Raw genomic sequence first — 19,380 nt, 5'->3', positions numbered from 1 at the left:
CCGTGCATACCAATGATCACATAAATATGGGCCACTCAATTAAGTGGCTCACCTTTCCCAGGAAGCCAGTTCCGCCAGTGATGAAGACGCCCCTGTCCCGGAAAAAATGCTCGATGGGCGAGTGGACGCCCATCGTGTTGGTTACTCCTTTCATCAGGACCACTTGAACCTGGACGGAAGACGCAGACAGCTCAGCCTCCAAAAGCTTCTTAAATCATTCCCATCACAATTCATGAGCCCAAAGTGCATGTGGTTCAAGTTGACGTCGATGACGCGAAACTGTACGATGGCCACGGAGCAAGAACAAGACAGGAGTGGAAGCGATGCTTCGTCACCAGCACTTGGTCTAGGTAAAGGTAGGGGGCATCTGTCGCGGGGGAAGATACTGCGAGGCCGCAGAATGAATTGTGGCCGCTATCATTTCACCCACCAGGCGCTGCCACCATCTCCTTTGCAGTTAGCAGCTCTGTACTTCGCAGGTCGCCTTGGTTCTCATTGTCGACATCATATGGTCGCTCGCCGGCGCCCATCGCAATTGGCCATTTCGCCGCATTTAAATATGTTTACTCTGCGACGATGGCAGAACAGCGTACACCCGGTATCTTCATTTAGCACTCCAACTGCGCAATCAACGAACGGCTTCTCATGCTTTCCACACGCCTTTTTTTGCTAGTAGTAGCAAAAAAGACGACAGGGAGATTGTACCTCGACGCAACCTTTTTTAGGTTCCGCGAAACGTTGTAAAGGTACGGAACCACTTAAGGCCACTTGTCAATGCTTGTCAAATTTGTCAAAAGAGCTTGTCAAAGTTGGCCGAGTAAGCTAGGCCAACTTTGCTCTCGCATTGCTGCTATATTACCAAAATGAGGGCCTGTGGAGAATGACGACAAGCCGTTCGTTTATTGTGAAATCCCTCTCACCCGCGGAAAGTCCTATATCGGGCAAACTGGCAGATGATTAAACAAACGCCTCAAGTGCAAAATTCAAAGTAGAATAATGACGCACATTTGGCGACGCAATACCATTTTTGCAGAAAGTGCGAGCCACAATTTTGTGACTTTTGTACTCGGAAAAAGCAGTAATCAGAAGGCCCGAGAACTGCTGGAGGCACACCGTATTAGATTGAAGGGGAGCAGTTACATTGGTGATATTGCGCGGGGATATTGTTCGAAGCTGACGTGCGGTTTTTAGATAAATTATTTCGCTGGCGCTTGTTGGCACGTCTATTGCGCATGTGTGGATGTATGTATAAATGTACGATGCTGTCTCTGCTAATAAACAGCTGGAAGTGTAGCCGTTCAGGTATCCTCTGCCAAAGCTGTCTTCTACCTTTGAAGTTGCGCAGCAGCCTGGGGCTCAAGAAGCTCGGCAGTAGTGCTTCCATGTGCGAGAACGATTGCCCGTGTGTCTCTTTCGCAGCTAAAACGCCTAAACTACTTGTCGTTCCGAACCATCATAAGCGAGAAAAAAGCTTGGGAGCTTCATCTTGCCCAATTTCTGCTAAAGGCCTTAAAGAGCTTGACGGCCGATGATCCAGAAAAAAATGTGATTATGTGATTGATTTCTTAATAGATAACAACTACACACGCTATATGTTCTCTGTTGACGCAGATTTCTTTTAATTTATTCCCACCGCACAACTTTTCAGAAGTGTAGCATCATGCATTAATGCCAGTGGCGCAATTTCCTTTGAAAACAGTATCAGCATGGCGGTTTACAGAGGCGTAGCTTAAGAGCACGTTCATGTAATTTGAAATCACCTGTTTGTGCAAAAAAATGGTATTTGTACTGGTTCAGGTCCGCCCCTTTTCCCCTTTCCAATGAAATATATTTCTAGCACAGATAGACCAGGCCGTGGAGTGCCTTTTTAGTACTTATTTTGTTTGGAAAGTTTTTAGATAGGTAGACGATTTCTTAATTGTAGCAAAGTTCTGTGACGCACCCTGACTTGGTTGAATGTATTTTAGACAATTTCAAATGCCTTGGAAAAGGCCGGACTTTTACTCATGAGTTGCCTCACGATGATGCCACTCATTCCTCCAACCTGAATACACAGGCGTCTCTGGGGCACGTATGTTGGGCATATTCACCTTGTTTCCGTAAAGAACCCTTAACCTATGACTCGCCGCACTCAGAGTTAGTTAAGTGGGCAATTGCCAGACTCGGTTGGTGCCAGCTGGGAATCAGCGGCCTTGCGGAAATCGTGAGCACCCAAGTTGCAGCCAAGTTTTTGATAATCAGGTGCACCGACTTGTTGCACCGACTTGGTGCACCGCACGAGCTAAAAAAGGTTGCAACAAGGTATGGTGTCCCCGTCGTCTTTCCAGCCCCGAGTAAGCTCGGTCAAATTTGCTCTCGCATTGTTCGTATTGGCAAAAAGAGGGTCTGTGGAAAACGACACGAGAAGCCGCTGGTTCGATTCCCTGGTTCGATTCCCGGCCGCGGCAGACGATTTTCTGATGGAGGCGAATGGCAAGAACGCCCAAGTGTTCGAGGTTTCAGCGCACGTTAAAGAACCCCTGCAGTTTGTCTAATTCTTACGGATCCGTCCCCTACGGCGCACCTCATTGGGTGTGTAGCGTCGGCGCGTTAAAATCTGCAATAAATCAGAATCAATCAAACCGTTTGTTGATTTCGCAGTCAGGGTGGTTTATGAGACCCCCCTCACCTGTGGAAAGTCCTACATTGGGCAAACTGGAAGATGTTTGAACAACCGCCTCAGCCAGCACGCGGAAAATTTAAAGTATAAAAATACCGCTCAATTCACACCGCATTGTCATTCCTGTACAAATCGTGAGCCACGATTTGTTGAGACCACGATAATGGGAAAACACAGAAATCAGAAGGCCCGCTAACTGCTGGAGGCGCACCGCATTAGACTGAAGGGAAGCGATTGAATTAGTGATACTTCGGGGATGTTCAGTTCTGAGGTGCGGTTTTACATAATTCCTTTCACTGACGGTCGTTGGCACGTTCATTGCGCATGTCTGGATCTATGTATAGATGTACACCCAGCGACAAAATAAGACGGGGCACGCGAGCGCGTGGGAAAATGCATCGCCGTGACATCTGACGTTGCACTTCTGGTGTCTAGACACCTTTGTGCACGTGGGCGTCCAACCACTGTATACTAAACCTGTATTTTATTTCCCTTGAAGCGGCACAGCTTATACCTCGCTGGGGTATAAATTGTGGGGTATAATGCGTTGACGCTTCACAGGCGATGAGGCGCGCCGTAGCTTAGGGCTCCAGATTAATTTTAACCACCTGGGGATATTTATCGTGCGCCGAAATCTCGAACACACGGGCATTTTAGCTGATAGCATAGTGCGCTTGGCGGTAGAGCTAACTTTTTATGCTCAGCACATCTCGTTGGCACACGCTTTGGCGGTGAACGGGCGGGGGTGAAACCTCCTTTGCTCTACTTGCCTGTCTCGGATAAAAGACGCATTGCAATGAGATTTTGATATCTTAGTTTTAAGGGCGATAGCGTTTGTTTCACTGTCTAAACGCGAAACTTTTGGCCTGTGTCTGCATCAAGCAATTCAACGCGCATTGCAACCTATTAATATTTGTTTTCTTGTCAAACCCACGACCACGCCAATCTCTTATCGCGTTTTTTTCTTCGTCTATACTTGCGTAAGAACCTGCGCAAGGTGACTTCTCATCACACCTTATTCAAATATTCTATTTCTCGGCTCAATTTTTTTCCCTGTTGGTGTGCTGAATTTCAGTTACAAGCCAACTGCATGTTTTAGGCAAACAAATACGCGATGGCATATATGCCCCACGAGATCGTCACCGCACAATTCATGTTATCTGTTGAATCGGGCCACAGCGAGCAACGCACACTCCACCGCCGAAGTGTGTGCGAGTAAAGCATGTTGGCTAATTAAGTGACCCCTATGGACAAACGCTGAATGTAATCAGCTTGGCTGATTGAACTAAAAGAAAAGACAGGGCAGCGGGCATGGTTGGAGGCGCACGCGCACATTGATGTCGCGGCGATGCATTTTGCCACGCAGTCGCATGCCCCGGCCTATTTTGCCGACGGATGTACGATGCTGTTTTTGCTTTTTTGCTAACAAACAGGTGGGACTGTAGCGCCTGTACGTGTCCTCTTCCTTGCAAGTTTTTTTTTTTTTTTGTGCTACCCAGTATGTTCCGAGTGCAAGGGTTGCGATCCCACAAAGAGCACGGGCCGCAAGAATGAAACAGCCTGCGTTATTGATTCCTTTTAGCTCAGTTTCTAATGTCAGATGGGTCTTTCTTGAAGCAGTTGCATTAACATTTACCTGTAGACAGCTGCACAGTTTAAAAGTGGTCAAAAAACCTGAATTGCAAGCGCGTAAGACTCCTTGTTTACGGGGAGTACATTTGCTTGGCGGGTGCAGCGACCTTTGAAAGTACAATTCTGTGCGGCGCCGCATAACCCAGACGCATCAAAAACATGCTTGTTTTGGGGGAATTCGATGCCCTTTGCCTCATTTGTGCCAATAAAAAATCCAGGGCTTTCAGTACGGCGAAATCTACCTCGCTGGATTACAATGTTCGCCTTCACGAATGCCTGCAGAAGGCTGCGGCGCGCCTATCCCACCACGCTACGCCGGGGCGGTTGATGGTGGCACTGACACGGCGGAGCAGCGCGTCTTCCTCAGGTGTAGCAAGCTCACTATACACGCTGTAAAAGTACGATTTCTTCTGAGAGAGAGAGAAAAAGTAAAGGAAAGGCAGGAATGTTAACCAGGCTACGGCCTAGTATGCTATCCTGCACGGGGGAAAGGGGAACAATGAGGAAAAAGAGGAAAACAGGAAAAGAAGGGGAAAGGTACGGACAGAGCGTGGAGTTGTGTGCCCAGCGGTAGGACACTAAAGACATTGTCTAAAGTTCAGACAGTTCGTAGAGAGTAGTCTTGCGCTACAGTCTCTTGTGCATTTCTGCTAGGGCGCAAGGGCGTAAGATATAGACCATAAAATTCCCCCAAATGGTTTAAATCATTTAATGGTTAGCAATGCCACATTTTGCACAAGAAACTAGCTGATTTGAGAGAAAGTGTTCATTCGAACACTATATTTCGGAGTTGGCGCAGCCGAAAAATGTTTTTTTTTTTTTATATTTTTGCGCACTATAATGTTTCCCATCCCTGGCTAAAGCGTAGCCGTCTTGGTTCATAGGTTCAACATTTACGATCGCAGCGAAAGGAGAGGCTTTGAAAGGACAACCGGCGGGCGCATAACCAACGGCGAAACCAAGAAGACCCGCGAATGGTGTCACCCTTACTGCAAGGTTGCCACGCGACTAATGGGGAGAAGCTACTTGGAAAGAGTTGCGAAAAAATCACGCTTCTCAGCTCCTTTGTTTCTCATCAGACCTACAAAGAAACTGCTCCGTTGCGAAAACGTGGTCGTGGGATTGTTTTAGGTGCGGAGCACCTTAGGACCGCACAATGTCCGTCCGCGTCCCTGCGCATAGCATTTACAGTCGCAAAAAATCGCAGGCACCGGCAGGATTCGAGCCTGTGTCTGGTAGAGCAGACAGAGTTAGTGTCACTCGTCATACCCATTGCGCTATGACCGTGAGTTAGTACCCGAGAGTCAAACGGCTTACTCCCTCACCTGTAACGATGCGGAGTACCTTAGGACCTCCCAATGTCCGTCCGCGTCCATCCATGCGCACCCCACCATCAAGCAAAAATCAAGCGAAATTCGATTTGAGCCGTGAGTTGCAGTTGCAGGGAATAATGAAGGTGCAACTCACGGCTCAAATCGAATGTCACGCCGGGCGCAACATGGATTTCATTTCGAGCCCCCGTTATTGGAACCCTCGCCACCATTTGCGAAGTGGAGATGCTTTTTTTTTTTTTTTTTGCCTCGCTACACTATGCTACCTCGGGCAGTCTTCGCGCAGTGAACAGTTTTGCCCTTGAGCGCTAGAGGTCAAACCGCACCTTTTACCGTAAGCGCCCGGCCCGGATCAGCGGCGGGGAGAGATAACCGGCCGGAGAAAGACAGGCTAGGAGGGAAAGGAGCCGTGCGAGGGACCCGTACGGGGGACGTGGCGGAGGAAGGCGAGGAGCCCGCCGCAGCAGCGACAAGTGCGCGCCACGAAGGAAGGCCACGAGGTCACGTGCGGCGCAGAACGGTGTGCGATAGAGGAAGACGAGCATCCAGCTGTGACCCCTCGTACAGCGGTGAGACGGAGACAGAGACAGAGACGTGTACATGACAGAGACGTGAGACAGAGACGTGTACATGACGTGTTAGATGCAACCTCCCGTCGTGGTGCCAGCGGCCCGCAGTTACGCAGTTGACCCTCATAAGGCGTTTCCAAGCGGCTTCCTGTGTCCATTCCTTGTCACTTCGCGCTAGGCCAGTTATAACGAGCTTTTCCTGTTAAAGCACACTAAGTGACGAGACCGTTCGTGTGCAACCGGGGAATCCAACAATGGCCCACCATGGTGTTCCCGAAGGCCGTCACGCACGCAAAAGGAATAATGCGAATAGCTTACTATCCCCCGTCTCCCCTTTAAGCAGAATGCTTAGCAATTCGCTGCCACTTGGGGAAAATGGGAACCCCATCAGCGTGTTACGCATGACATCACACCGTGATCGATCCTTCAATACGGAGGGTCATTGCCACATGCACGGGTGATGTACCATTGCCCCGCAAGGCTGGCTACACGTTCCAATCGAAAAGTGTTATTTACCAATGGACCTAAAAGAAAAAAGCTCGAGCTTTCGGGTGCGTCGTCACGCGCTACAAAAAAACGCTTGCCGTGTGACAGGACTGCATTTTACTAGCGAAAAATAGACGCGGACGAAGAAGTACACAGGACACTAGCGAGTGTCCTGCCTACTTCTTCGTCCGCGTCTATTTTTAGCTAGTAAAATGCAGTCAGATAACCAACTAGCCCAACTTTATGCCTTAAGTGTGACAGGACGTCACCAGTTTTTGATACCGCCGCCGGACCGCGCGAGCCCGCGGCACTAACGATCAAAATATTCGCGGAGGCTTCTGACAGCGCATAAAAGCCGAAGAAGGGAAAACACAAACACGGCGCTGTTTTCACCATGGACATTCACCAACTTGCCCAGTTTGCCGCACTCGTCGTAGCTCGCTCGCTGGACCCACGGCGCTCCGTCGTAGCGGCTGTCGTCGCGGTGTAACCCACAGGCTTCGGAAGCCTAGTGGTTTATGTAGTCATAAGCGTTCGAAACTACTGAACCGCTGGCGCTTGTCCCGTTGTTTAGCACAGAGAAAACTGTTGGTACATTTAAGGCAGAATATCCGTAATTAACCGCCAGCGTCCGTTTTCATTTATACTTAATCACAGAGCGAAGGACGGGACAGACAGAAAGATCTGTCTGTCCCGTCCTTCGCGCTGTAATGAAGTACGAACACGTACCAACTCGCCCAACTTGCAACTGTCCTACGTGTTCATTTAATTAGGAACGCTCGTTGGGTTGCTTTTCACGGTAGTAAGCAAAAAAAGTTGCAGTGCAACGCCGGAACGTGCGGGAGGAAAAGCCAACACTAAAAGAATAGAACTCCCGCGGGCGCAGCTCCAGGCAGGGAGCACGCGAGCACTGCGAAGGCGGTAAATTGGAATTGCATTGGGTGGTAGCAGTGAGCGGATAACGGCGCTACAGCCCGTTATGGCGAATCACTGCTCTGCCCTTCCGACAGCTTTCACATTGAGTGGAACGGCTTTAATTTTTTTTCTCTCAGTTTGGCGGTGGAGCACGATATCAGGCAGCGTGGTCGGTCAGCACCCGCATCGCGTCGGCGGGGCCTGGTCGACTTGCCCCGCGACAACTTCGAAGCGCCCGAAGGAGCCTGTCACCGCTGGCGGCGTAGGCCGCCAGCGGTGACAGGCTCCTGTCACCGCTGGCCATTGGAACACACGCTTAATTCTGGCTTTCACTAGCGGCTCGTACGCCTACTAGCGCAATTCCAGCTATCATTAACACCTTTCTTCACGCATGTGGAACTTTGCGCTCGGGGAGTGGTGGAAGCGCCTTGAGCCTCTGGTTGCGGCTCAGCGTTCTGCATTAATCGCGTCTCCGTTGCGCTGAAGCCAGCGTCAATGCGCCCAGCACACAGGTGGCGGGTTCTCGCGGGGCTAAAGCGTTTTGCGCAGGTTTGTGCGTCAAACAGGTTATCGCGGCCAAACAGAACCTTCGGGTTTAATAGGTGAGCCGTGGTCCGCTGATCCAGTTCCCCGTGTGGATGCGCTCTGCGCACGGACCGGGATGGAGCGGAATCGCGTCATGTGACCGATTGGGCCTTCAGCGGCGGTCTATTCTAGCCAGATATCGGCCGGTGGCCGCCGCACGATGCTGCGAAACGTACTTTGTGGCTGCAGCCAGTCACGGCTTCCCACTCTGCAGCTCTGCGCTGTGGTCGTGGCCCTCCAGCAGAAGATCGTTCAGAATTTTTCCGCGGTTAGCGCTGCTTTTCCCCCTTGAAATTCACAAAAATGGACAGAAATTATCGTTCACTGCTCGTGGGGCGGCCTGCGGCGAACGTCCGATATCTAGCTCGCATAGATACCCGGCGAATGCCATTTTACTCTCCCCTTTTCGCCTGTTTTTCACCACAATGGGTTATGCTTTTCCCAGTAAGACTTCCGGCGAGCCGCAGTTTTTACGACGCCGACGGCTGAGAGGCCACCGCCGCGCGTTCTTCTCCGGTTTTTCTCCGATTCAAACTTTGCTCAACATTGACAAAATACGGGCAAGAGTGACATAATTAAGAACAGCACTTGAAACAAGTTATCCGTTGCGTAACTGCACGTTAGCACTCAAATATTACGATCTGATGGAATTTTAGGGCCCCTGCAATTGCCCTGTCAAGTCGCTCGGCGGTGGCTTTAGGCCGTAGATCGCCACTCGCAGATTTTGTGACGTCACAAAGACGTCGCCAGAAAGTGGCCGGGGAGTCACGACTGCTTCATTTGCTTTTCTTGGGATCACCATTTGTTCGACGTTTGCAATGAAATCGGTATCATTGTTGTCTAGACAAAGGAGTATTTTTAATAAATTAAATATGTATTTTAGCGCCAGAGCGCCGAAATCAGGCATTCGCGTTTCCAATTTTCGGCTCCGTCAGAAAGACGGCCACCGCCGCTGGATATCGAACCCTGGCCCTTGGGCTCATCACACCCCCACCCGAATCCGCGACACCCCGCAGCCTCACGCTTTCGCAGCCACTTAGGCCACGCAAGCGGAGATAACTTTTCGCGGCAGCCTTGTTCGCACTGCTTCGGATGAGATCGGCCTCCGTGTACAGACAGCCTCCCGCGCACGTGGCGACCAGCAGACGGGGCAATTGTCGCCTGCAGACAATAGGCAAGCGTGCGTGTGCCCGTGTTAGGCAACAGGAAACCCACGAGTCACCTGGCTGCCTCCTTCGGCACCTGCGGCGTTCGTCCTTGAGCAAACAAGCGGAGTGCGTCTCATAGCTTAGTAGGGAACAGACGCAATTCTCTCGCTGAGGAGTCGACGATGTTTATCCTATACAACTGGATGTAGACGCATCGTCTGTGCCAATCCAGATACTATCAAAGCGTATACTTGCACAAGTGGGCAGCTATTTTTTTTTTTTCCAGTACTAGAACGCACGCATTCGAACTCGATCAGGCCCGAATATTTGTTCGAGTTAGAAGTTGGAACTAACGAAAGCTATTTAAATACATGTAACATTGCCGGGACCACAGCACCATTTCGAATAAACCAGAAGTTCGGATTAAGCGAGTTCGAATGAACGAGGCTGGAGTGTATTGTAAAATTCCGAGTGAACGCTAACTTTTTTAGAATGTGTAATGGGAGCAAGAGTAGGGTTGGCGATCTTTGGAACAATGTAGGATAAACCACGAAAACATGAGGAAACACCTGCAAATGCCTGTCTTGGTTTATTTACGTAGTAATTGTCAGTAATACGATCAAGACACTCGCCGCTCGCTCTATCCAAGATGAACTCAAGCGCCTCGCGTGCGAGGCTGTCGCGTTCCTTTGGAGCTCCACCGTGAACGGACGCCATGGTTGGTCGTCAAGTTGATCCATTAATTGCAGGGTTTAACGCGCCGACGCAATGCCGGCGATGAGGCGCGCCGCAGTGGAGGGCTCCGGATTAATTTTTACCCCCTAAGGATCTTTAACGTGCGCCGAAATCTCGTACAAACGGACGTTTATGCTTTTCGCCTCCACCAGAAAAGCGGCCGCTGCGGCCGGGAATTGATCACGCGTCCTCGTGCTCAGCAGCACAACGCCTTAGCCACTGAGCCACCGCGGCGGTTCGGTCGTCGAGTTAACCGCATTCCCACCCTGGTCCGTAATAGTTCTACGTCACACCGTTTGAACAAACAACTCACGGTATCCCTCACCGCCTTCCGGGATCACTCAGCCAGGGTTTTTATCGGTTCGTTATGAGCTTGCAGGTCTCGCTATATTCGGCGGGAGGGCGCTATATCGGTATACCGTTCCGAACACACAGTTCGCAACACAAAGAGAGAGTGGGGCGGGGACCATTGAAACGTGGCTGTGCGCTCAGAATTGCGAAGTTGATGTCGTGGAAGCGGTGCCCCATTGCTCCCGGTGCACACCCCGAATGGGAGCCCTGCACGGGCTAAAATTCCAATCGGGGCACTTTTTGCAATGTACATAATTACGGGGGCAAATTTCAAGAATCGTTCAAAGGAAAGTGAAGGAAGCAGAGATGCTGATCTCGGCTGATCTCACGACTCTCATCTAAAATTTCGTGAACACATTGATCGTCTGTGAATTAAGACGGCTGTTGGCAATGGGGAACTCCTAAAATACGCCCATTTTTTTTTTCGTCGTTCTCTCTTTCGCTTTCGTACATCGTCATACCATGTCTAGTGCTGTTGCATAGGGCAACATGTGTTTGTCAGCTATCGTCCGACTGAACATTAAAAACCATGCTATTCGTGTGATTACCAACGCTTGTTCCGTTCCACCGCTAATATTTCGCTTCAACAGAACAGTGTATTGTTTGCTACTAACTCACTACATTATACTATAGTGACTGTGTGGACAGAAGTACTTGTTTTTTTTTTTTTTTTTTGAAAGACGGATTTTCAGAACAATACTTCCACCAAGTTCGCAGTGAAGTAAAATTGCTATCTGTAGACGACACTAATTATGGCCGGATGGCTTTTCTCCCCTTTCGTTTCGAAGTAGTCTATCTGCAGCGCTAAAATCATCACCACTCTTTTAAACACGTATACTCAGATGTCTGTTGCATAGATAATTCAAGTGTTCTTTTTTTTTGTAATTTGTGCTACTGTTACCACATATTACGTGTTTTGAGGTAGATTGCGCGCGCAGTATAAATGCCCAGTTCATGCGTTTTTCTCCCCAACTTTTGCATCTGATTGCACAATGAACGGACTACCAATGCACCAGTAATTCCTTTATGCACAAGTATTTCATTGGATAAATGGAGTTTTCCCTTTTACTTGTTTGTTAAACACTCCATATTAAAAGCCGACCAAGTGTATTATCTAGGGCTTCTTCAATACATTCACCAGAATCGCCTGTACTCTGTTCCTGATAGCAACATCGGTTACAATCTTCGCGTGGTAAAACTAAGAGTACCGCGAACGCGAACAAATTATGGTAAACAAAAGCTGAGTTGTCAAGTACCCAACGCCCTAAACAAATTCCCCTTTCCCGATGAGTTTTTTTCTATCTGGAAACATGTTCAAGAAAAAGACTAAACAACATCTGATTGAAGGTGAAATTCTAATGTAAAATTGCAATTTACCGTCTTCGATATATATCCGTATGCGTATGTGTATGTATGTTTGTACGTGGATGTAAGTGCATATATCTATAATTGTATCTTTTTCACACAAGTACTTCAGTCGAATGACTTTATTTCATCCCTATGTACGAAATTGTGCTTGCACAAGTATCTATTTGTATTTGCCAATGATTGTGCACATGTTTTATATTTTAGTAAGTTTTACTGCTTATGTATTAGTTTTGTATTTTGAGTGCTGCCCCTTCTATGTATTAAGTGTTTTTGCGTTTGTATCTGTACTGCTTACAGGCTTAGGGTACCGAGGCCTCGTCAGGCTTAACCGCCTTTTGCATCGGTGCCCTCTTTTCTATGAAGAGAAAATAAACTTCACTTCACTCACTTCACTGCACTTGCACTTGTTTGTATTTAGGCTGTGCCCATAGTTAGCTCTCAGGCGCTACTAGTAAATGTTAACACTAAACTTATCTGTTTTGTTTTTGCCGCTTTGACAGCGTTCGTTGTTTTGCAATAATTGACCTAGGATCCCAATCAGTCTTTACTAAGGTTCCTTGTTTGTAGATTAGCTTTATTGTAACTGGTTTAAAGTAATAAAAACGACAAACAACTGAACCGAAAAAGACATGGCACTGGAGAGAAAGAGAGAGAGAAAGCTCTTTATTAGAGGAAAGCAGAGAGGTCTGCCGGCACGTTAACGCCGACATGCTACTCTGCGGGGTACGGGAGGAGGGAAAAAGTTGATAAAATAGGCAGGCGAGGTATAAGGAAAGAGACAAACAATAACTTTTTTCAGGCCATTGCTCCCCACAGTATAGAATACTTGCGACTTCTGCGAATAAGATACTGAATGCCGAGGTAGATGCCCCCAGATTAAGAAAAGTCCACTTTCCTGATACGGGCGGTTTTACCCTCAACGGTCCGCAGAGGGAATTGGCCAAAGGGCGGCTATATTCGGGACAACGTACAGCGGCATTGAGAGAAAGCGACGGGGAAGGAGCTAACTGCACCGTGCTAATGCGCCAGAGTAGTTCCCGATAAATTCGCTTACTGCGAAGCAGTGTATGTCTATACACCAAGTGGTCGTTCCGGTGAAGCAGCTTTACGCGGCGCCGCTCCGGGGCTTCCCCTCGCCACCGCCGACCCCTCCTCCACAGCAGTTACTGCCCTCGCCACCACCGATGCTTTTATCGCAAGTTGCGCAATGGGCTCACAACGGCGGTATCGCCGTTATCAGATTATTCCGGAGAATCAGCAGAAGCGCGAATGGGCGTTAAAACGATCGAAAGTTGCTGACGGTGAACATGTCGCCGCCGCCGTTATCACGTCAACTTCACCTCACCGAATAACTGCGAATCTCTCCAGTTGAAGAGCAATTTGCCCCGTTGGAACGACGACGTGCCACCATAATTCTTCAGATTGGAAAGCTTTCCGAGCAACGTTTTCGCCGGTGTATTTCACGCCTAGGAACGCGCCCATCACCGGTTGCCGGTTAATGCGTGCACGGGTTGGGGGTGCATGGAGGCGGACGTCTCCTTCCCTGAGCTTTGCCAGCTTCGGCGGCACTCAATGAAAGTTGGAGCAGCCACCACCAACGAGGCATTGCAAGCTAATCGGCGCTCCGTTATCCTTCAGAGGAGACGGCGGAAAAACAATAGAATAAAATACGTAGAGCAAATTATTGGTTTTATTTACCGATATCGCGGAGTGGCGAGGCGTGATGAACGCGGGCGGGCGTTAACTTTCATGTACCTCGCGGTTAGGCATGCCCTCCCTATCATAACCAGACTTTAAAAAGTTCGCCAACCGTACGTACTGTTCCTCCTTGAACATTGTCCGAGTGGTCATGATAGCTGCGTCCGGCACTCCCATAACATCCTCCCTCTCAAGGATAGGGCATCTGACTTGATCCCGGCGACACTGCACAAACGCACGCTGCTATGTCTATTTACTCGCCCGGAAGTTGCAGAACAGTTAATTGCCGGGTCTGTTTAAGCAACTGTTGCTTGTGAAACGTGACGGGCAGTTGCTGTGGGGGAACAAAGCGGTTGTATTGCAACGAGAAGGGATGAGTCGGCAGTGGTGCACTGCGTCACGCTGAATCGAATCCGAAGAGAACACACCGGATGTGGCGTAGCCCCGGCGTTCATGCCCTCACGGTTGCTCACTAAATCATCGCCTCATCAACCATGGTCCTGCATCGGCCAGCACGTTCGGTGGCGGGTGCGTGCTTCATCCCAAGCTTGTCCCTCCACGCTCCGCACCGCCTTGGTCTTGAAGCTACCGCAGAGGGCCCCCGCCGCACGCCGATCCAGCACATCCAGGTCCCCAGGCTGCGACCAGACGAGCCCACCTTGACGCGAGAGCCAGCCCTTTCGTCCTGCGCGGCTCGAAGTGTTCCAACGATTCTCTCCACGGTGGGCATCGCTGTTCTGGGGCTAGAGCTCATGGAGCTCATCTTCATCTGTGCGGGGAATGGCTTCGTAACTTATCGTTGTAATCTCGTCTTTCATCTGTACTGCCCCGTTCATGGACTGCGGCCTCGACGGGGCACTCGCTTCTCTCGTGCTAAGAGAAGGGTAGGGGCACACTGCGCCGTGCATAGCCGACTCCGGAGAAGTCGGCTGCAATGTTGCCCAGCCCCGCCGTTCGTGCAGTCGCAGCTGCCGATTACATCCTTGCCTCATCTACCATGCTCCGTCCCACCTTCGTCATGCCATCGCGTAAACGTATGAGGATACGTGGGCTCGCCACATACGGAGGAAAGAATGCCCCCTGCGCGGCCTGTAGTGAAGGCAGCCATCTTTCAAATCGAAGCCATTGATGTCTCGGTTTCCTCATATCGTTTCCGTCAGCAAAATCGCGCAGATCGCACATTTTTCGTACCCGGAGAAAGCGTCTTCTTGAAAGGATCCCGAGATGACGTTTTCGCGGATATTTTTCCTGCACACACATTTTCATCGTGGAGGCCCAGAGGAGCGAAGGTTTGGCCGGAGTTCGTCCCGTCTGAGCACGCGCACATCACCGCCCGTGGCAGTGCGTGCATTTCAAACGCAAAGCGATGACGTGCTGATTTAAACGTGGACGTCTCGCAGCCCGATGCAATCTAATGCGACCTAAAACACATCCGCGTTCTAAAGCTTTGTGCTGGTGTGCCACACATACAGGAAGATGGCTACGGCGCGGGAAGGAAAAGGCCGGCCCAGTGTTTGTCCGCTGGAGTAAAACTAGCTCTGAGTTTTGTTCGGATAAATAACTAGGAGTCACGGTCAATAGCAAATAAAGACTAACGTATTTTGTTTCGTGGGCTCCTTGGACTGCGTCCAGATTCTCTGGACGCCCAGATTTTCTGGACGAGTGGAAGGGCGCTTAATTCTTCTCATAGAACTGAATAGCTAGGACAATTGAGATAGACGCAATCATTTTAATTTCCAGTACTCTAACATAGCACCCACAATAAAACACTATATATCATCAAAGAAAATGCGAGTGTGTAATTTTGGAAAAGTAGGATACCTGCTATGATTTTTTCGGAGGTATATACAGCTGCGCTTTCACATGACGCGTGTCGTCTCCTTAACTTTGGATAAATTGTCACAGAAAGTTGTCCTTTAGCGAACGCCGGGACGTAGTCTCAAACTAAATAACAGTCTGTTGAAAGAAAGATAACAGGGCGCGTATAAAAAGCGTAAGCAGGCGAAGCCGCATATGCCGCCACCAGCAGTAGAAGGGTTATCAGCGACTGTCGCTGTAGTTATCAGCGACTCATCACCGCCCCAGCATCGGTTCCGAACCACATGCATCTGCAGTCGGCCAGGACGCTGCCAGTCAACCGATAGGCAAAGTTTACTGACAGAATTTCTTTTGCCCAATCTCCTGGCGCCGAGGACCTCGTCATTGCTGGTTTGGGGACTGCACAAGAGGAACTAACAGACAGCGCCACGTAGCAAAGCAGAGTAAAGCAAAAATATAGGGGCCTTAAAGCAGACCGCGTAGAGGTAAGGCCCCACGCCCAAAGCATGCAAAACCATGCCCCGTGACAACCCCCACACGGGGCCCAACGGGCCACGAGTTTTCTGCTATTTATTTTATTTATTTTTTTAGATGCGACTGCATCCATAAAAAGGAGGCTATGCTGCATCTCATTCACTCGCCTTGTCCCTGCATCCGGCGTCGTCGGCGTTGTTGTCGGCATCCGCCCCTCCCCCATTCTCCTCGCCGCGTGAGCTGCGCTCTCCGCCGCTCACCCCCTCTCCTCTTCGATAGCGAACACTCTCGCGAGGGGCATTGGATTGCATTGGAATGGATTGGCTTGGATTGGATTGTGTTGTGTTGCGTCATAGCCGCGGCAGACGCACTGGCGTCGGCGCGTCCCCTCACCGTTATGCGCGCTATAAAACGCGGTGCCCGCGCCGCTCCGCGCTATCGTTCCAGCGCCGTTCCTCCGCTGTCCAACGCTGCAACGTGAACCCCCTATGCGTCGCATCTACACAGGGGTTCCCGCGAGGGGAGGTGGTAGTTTTTTTTATTTAACTTTAAATTACAATAATTCAAAGTTTGATCTCTCTCTCTCTCTCTCTCTCTGTCTGTCTGTCTGTCTCTCTGTCTGTCTCTCTGTCTCTCTGTCTGTCTCTCCATGCCTGTATGACGGCGCGCCGTGAACTATGAGCAGACGACACAAGGGGTTTCGTCCGCGTCCTAACCGCCACTCTACTTTCACTTGTATCCTTCAACCAAGTAGTCGCCTGTACTCACTGTGGCTGTCTAAGCGGTACTGGTAATCCAGTACAGCTTCAGGACATTTTGACTTTTCTCCCACCATGCAGAGGGCGGTCGCATGCCAGTACACATACGAATGCGACCAAAGCTGTGGGCGGCCACCCTGCGCAGCGATGATTCTGCGTGCCTGCCACCGATGGCTGGTAACTAGAGCAACAACGCGTTGGAGGCCAGTGGAATCCTGAATTTAGGATAGCCACCTTCTTTCCTTCCTCTTTCTTAAAGTGACGATATTTTCAATCAATTCCGCTGGCGATGAGGGAGACGTGTGCGTTGTACTCGGAAAGTGTGGACGTGGGCATCGCTTTGCCCACCCTTTACAACGACGCAAACGCAAATTTACGACTTCCTCGCCCTGCGCTTCGTTATATTAAACAGGGGCTGTGGTTGCTGGTTACGAAAACGGCCACGACAAGACGACACCGTTGGTTTCTACTGGAGACTACAGCGATCTTCGAAAACCGGCCAACCGGTGGTTTGCACGCCACACGCCCGATGTTCCTCTGCTTCAAGGGCAGGTCGCCATCCGCCGTGCTGCTTGGCCGGCCCGGTTTCATTTCTCGGCCACGTAAGGCAGAGTAGACAAACGGTGTCGTAACGTTGCGCCACTCAGCATGCAGGCAGCCCTCGGGCGCCAGGCCCACTTACGGGGGCCCCACCACGCATGCCATGGCTAGCAAGCCCGACTGTTTCATCCCGTGTGCGGTGCGCACTGACTTGGACCTTGAAATTGATGATGATGATGGGGTTTAACGCGCCGAAACTACTGGTTATGAGGCGCGCCGTCGTGGAGGGCTCCCGATTAATTTTGACCACCTGGGGGTCTAACGTGCGCCGAAATCTCAAGCACACGGTCGTTTTAAAGCGAAGCTATAGTGTCCTCACTGATGTTGTAGCCCAATACGCCCTGCAGGAAAGCCAACTTTGACGATGATGATGATGATGAATGGCCGTGGGTGAAGTCAAAGGGAAAAAAACGCTTCCCGTGGCTGGAATCGAACCTGGGCCTTTGGCGTTATGAAGCTGGCGTCTATCCGATTGCTTCATTTCTACATGGTCGATGCGAACGCCAAGCAGCAGACCTGTTCGCGCCGTAAACCCCAAACCCAAACGTTCGGCCTACGGAGGGCACAACCGAGAGTTGGTGTGGGTAACTCTAGAAAACTGCTGCGTACATCCAGAGTAACATACTCGCAGTTTGGGATTGGCCAACCAAGCCATACATCACGAGAATGCTTCGGGTTCAACCATAGTCGTCGTTAGACGGAGTAGTGCGCGATTTTTGCTGTTCGCCTCCATCGAAAAGGCGGACACCAGGGCCGGGAAACGAACCCGCGTCCTTGGGCTCAGCTGCACAACGCCTTGGCCACTGAGAAAGCGAGGCGGTTGACTTTGGCCTCCTGGATACGCAGCTAAGACGGGACGGTGCATCTTCGCTTGCCGGTTTTCTGACGACTGGCGCATTCCGAGCGCCTGTAACGGATTTCTTTATTTTACAGCGAAGCTTCATTTGCATCTCCTCCGGGCTTTTTGGGCGCTGCTGCTGCTGATGGGGTTTTCGCACCAGATGGCGCCACCTCCACGCGTCGCGAATGGAAAAGCTGGTGGAGCAACGGATCCAGGGTCCGATGTACGTGGACGACGTGGTATTATAAGCTGATAATGCGCAAGACTTGCAGGAACTAACAGCCATCTGCGGCGAAAAAGCAACATACCAGGTCCTACATTTTATCTCGCAGCAATCGGAGGTCATGGTGTTTACCTGTGAAGCCGATGGTGCAGCCTGAAGGATTCAACAGGAAGAGTGGATAAACGAAGGCGATGGATCCTTGAACAGCCATGAATACCTCCACAATAACGAAAGGAGAAACGCGGCGATAATGATTAGGGTGACTGCAGAGAAGGTCGAACAAAGTGTGGCTGGCTTGCTTGAATGTTATTTGTCATTCCTGGGTGATGTTGATGTCCAGACTCGCCAACATTTTCCCTGCAACATTTTTTGCCTAACTAAACAAATCTTGGAACGCAAAAAAGCAGACCCCTGCCGGTGCCTTCTTCGCCTCAGCTAATTATAGGGACGTCTATCCACAAAAATATTAACGAGGGAGAATGGGTAAATTTTATCCTGAATTTGCGCCTGATGCACTGGCGGCCACGAAATAAAGCGGACCATGTGAGCGGTGCGGGAAAACTATAGGCTCAACACCTTTCGGCCCAGAGCCTGGTGTCGAGATAGCTGAATGCGCATGCCGGTTCATTCATAGTTGGTAACGGCATGACAATTTTTTCGAGTTCGGCGGCAGGACCTCACCTCCCGTGAAACTCCTCGGCGCCGTGCGCTGCTCGCCGAGCGCGCGGGACAATTCTTTGCAGTGCTCTGTAGCTTGCGGCATGTACGAAACCCACGTACTGAATCGGCTTTATTTTGTTGGCTCTTCTGTAGATAGGTCTTATTTTTATTGTTGCAATCATTAAACTTGTTAACTCCGCCAATTATGCCTATTTGTGCATATGCACGGCGTAACATGCTTTTAAATTCAAGTTTTTTTTATTCTTTAGATTTTTCGGGGATTTGTTATTGCCTCCGTCCTGAGATGGTGGTGTATGCAACATTTTGGTTTTAAATAGTTCATTTTTAATTATTTAATAGTGTACCAATTTTTGTAGTTTTTGTTTGTTTTGGTTTCTGAATGTTTCCGTCGACCATCACCTTGAGAGTAAGTACCGGCCGTCACCTTGGGAAACATATTTACACAAACACAACGACTAAATGCGTTAACTTATGAAACATTGAACTCTGTGCAGATACAGGGCGTTAT

At 50.0% G+C, this 19,380-nt stretch overlaps 1 protein-coding gene across 3 annotated transcripts in view; it reads right to left on the bottom strand.

Moving 5' to 3' along the window:
• LOC144176032 (putative fatty acyl-CoA reductase CG5065) overlaps positions 1-19,380 on the bottom strand; it is a 70,438-nt gene that overhangs the window by 33,548 nt on the left and 17,510 nt on the right. For all 3 annotated transcript variants that reach the window (XM_077705139.1, XM_077705138.1, XM_077705140.1), the window contains exon 2: positions 53-169. In XM_077705139.1, the coding sequence (XP_077561265.1) occupies positions 53-154 (102 nt within the window). In that variant the 5' untranslated portion in view covers positions 155-169. The remainder of the gene's footprint in view (positions 1-52; positions 170-19,380) is intronic.

The sequence above is a fragment of the Haemaphysalis longicornis genome, unplaced genomic scaffold (assembly GCF_048455015.1).
Source record: "Haemaphysalis longicornis isolate Haplotype H1 unplaced genomic scaffold, Haemaphysalis longicornis Haplotype H1 scaffold_3, whole genome shotgun sequence".
NCBI classification, from domain to species: Eukaryota; Metazoa; Arthropoda; class Arachnida; order Ixodida; family Ixodidae; genus Haemaphysalis; species Haemaphysalis longicornis.
The sequence above is the reverse complement of the archived record's forward strand: the minus strand, read 5'-3'. Positions and strand labels throughout refer to the sequence as shown.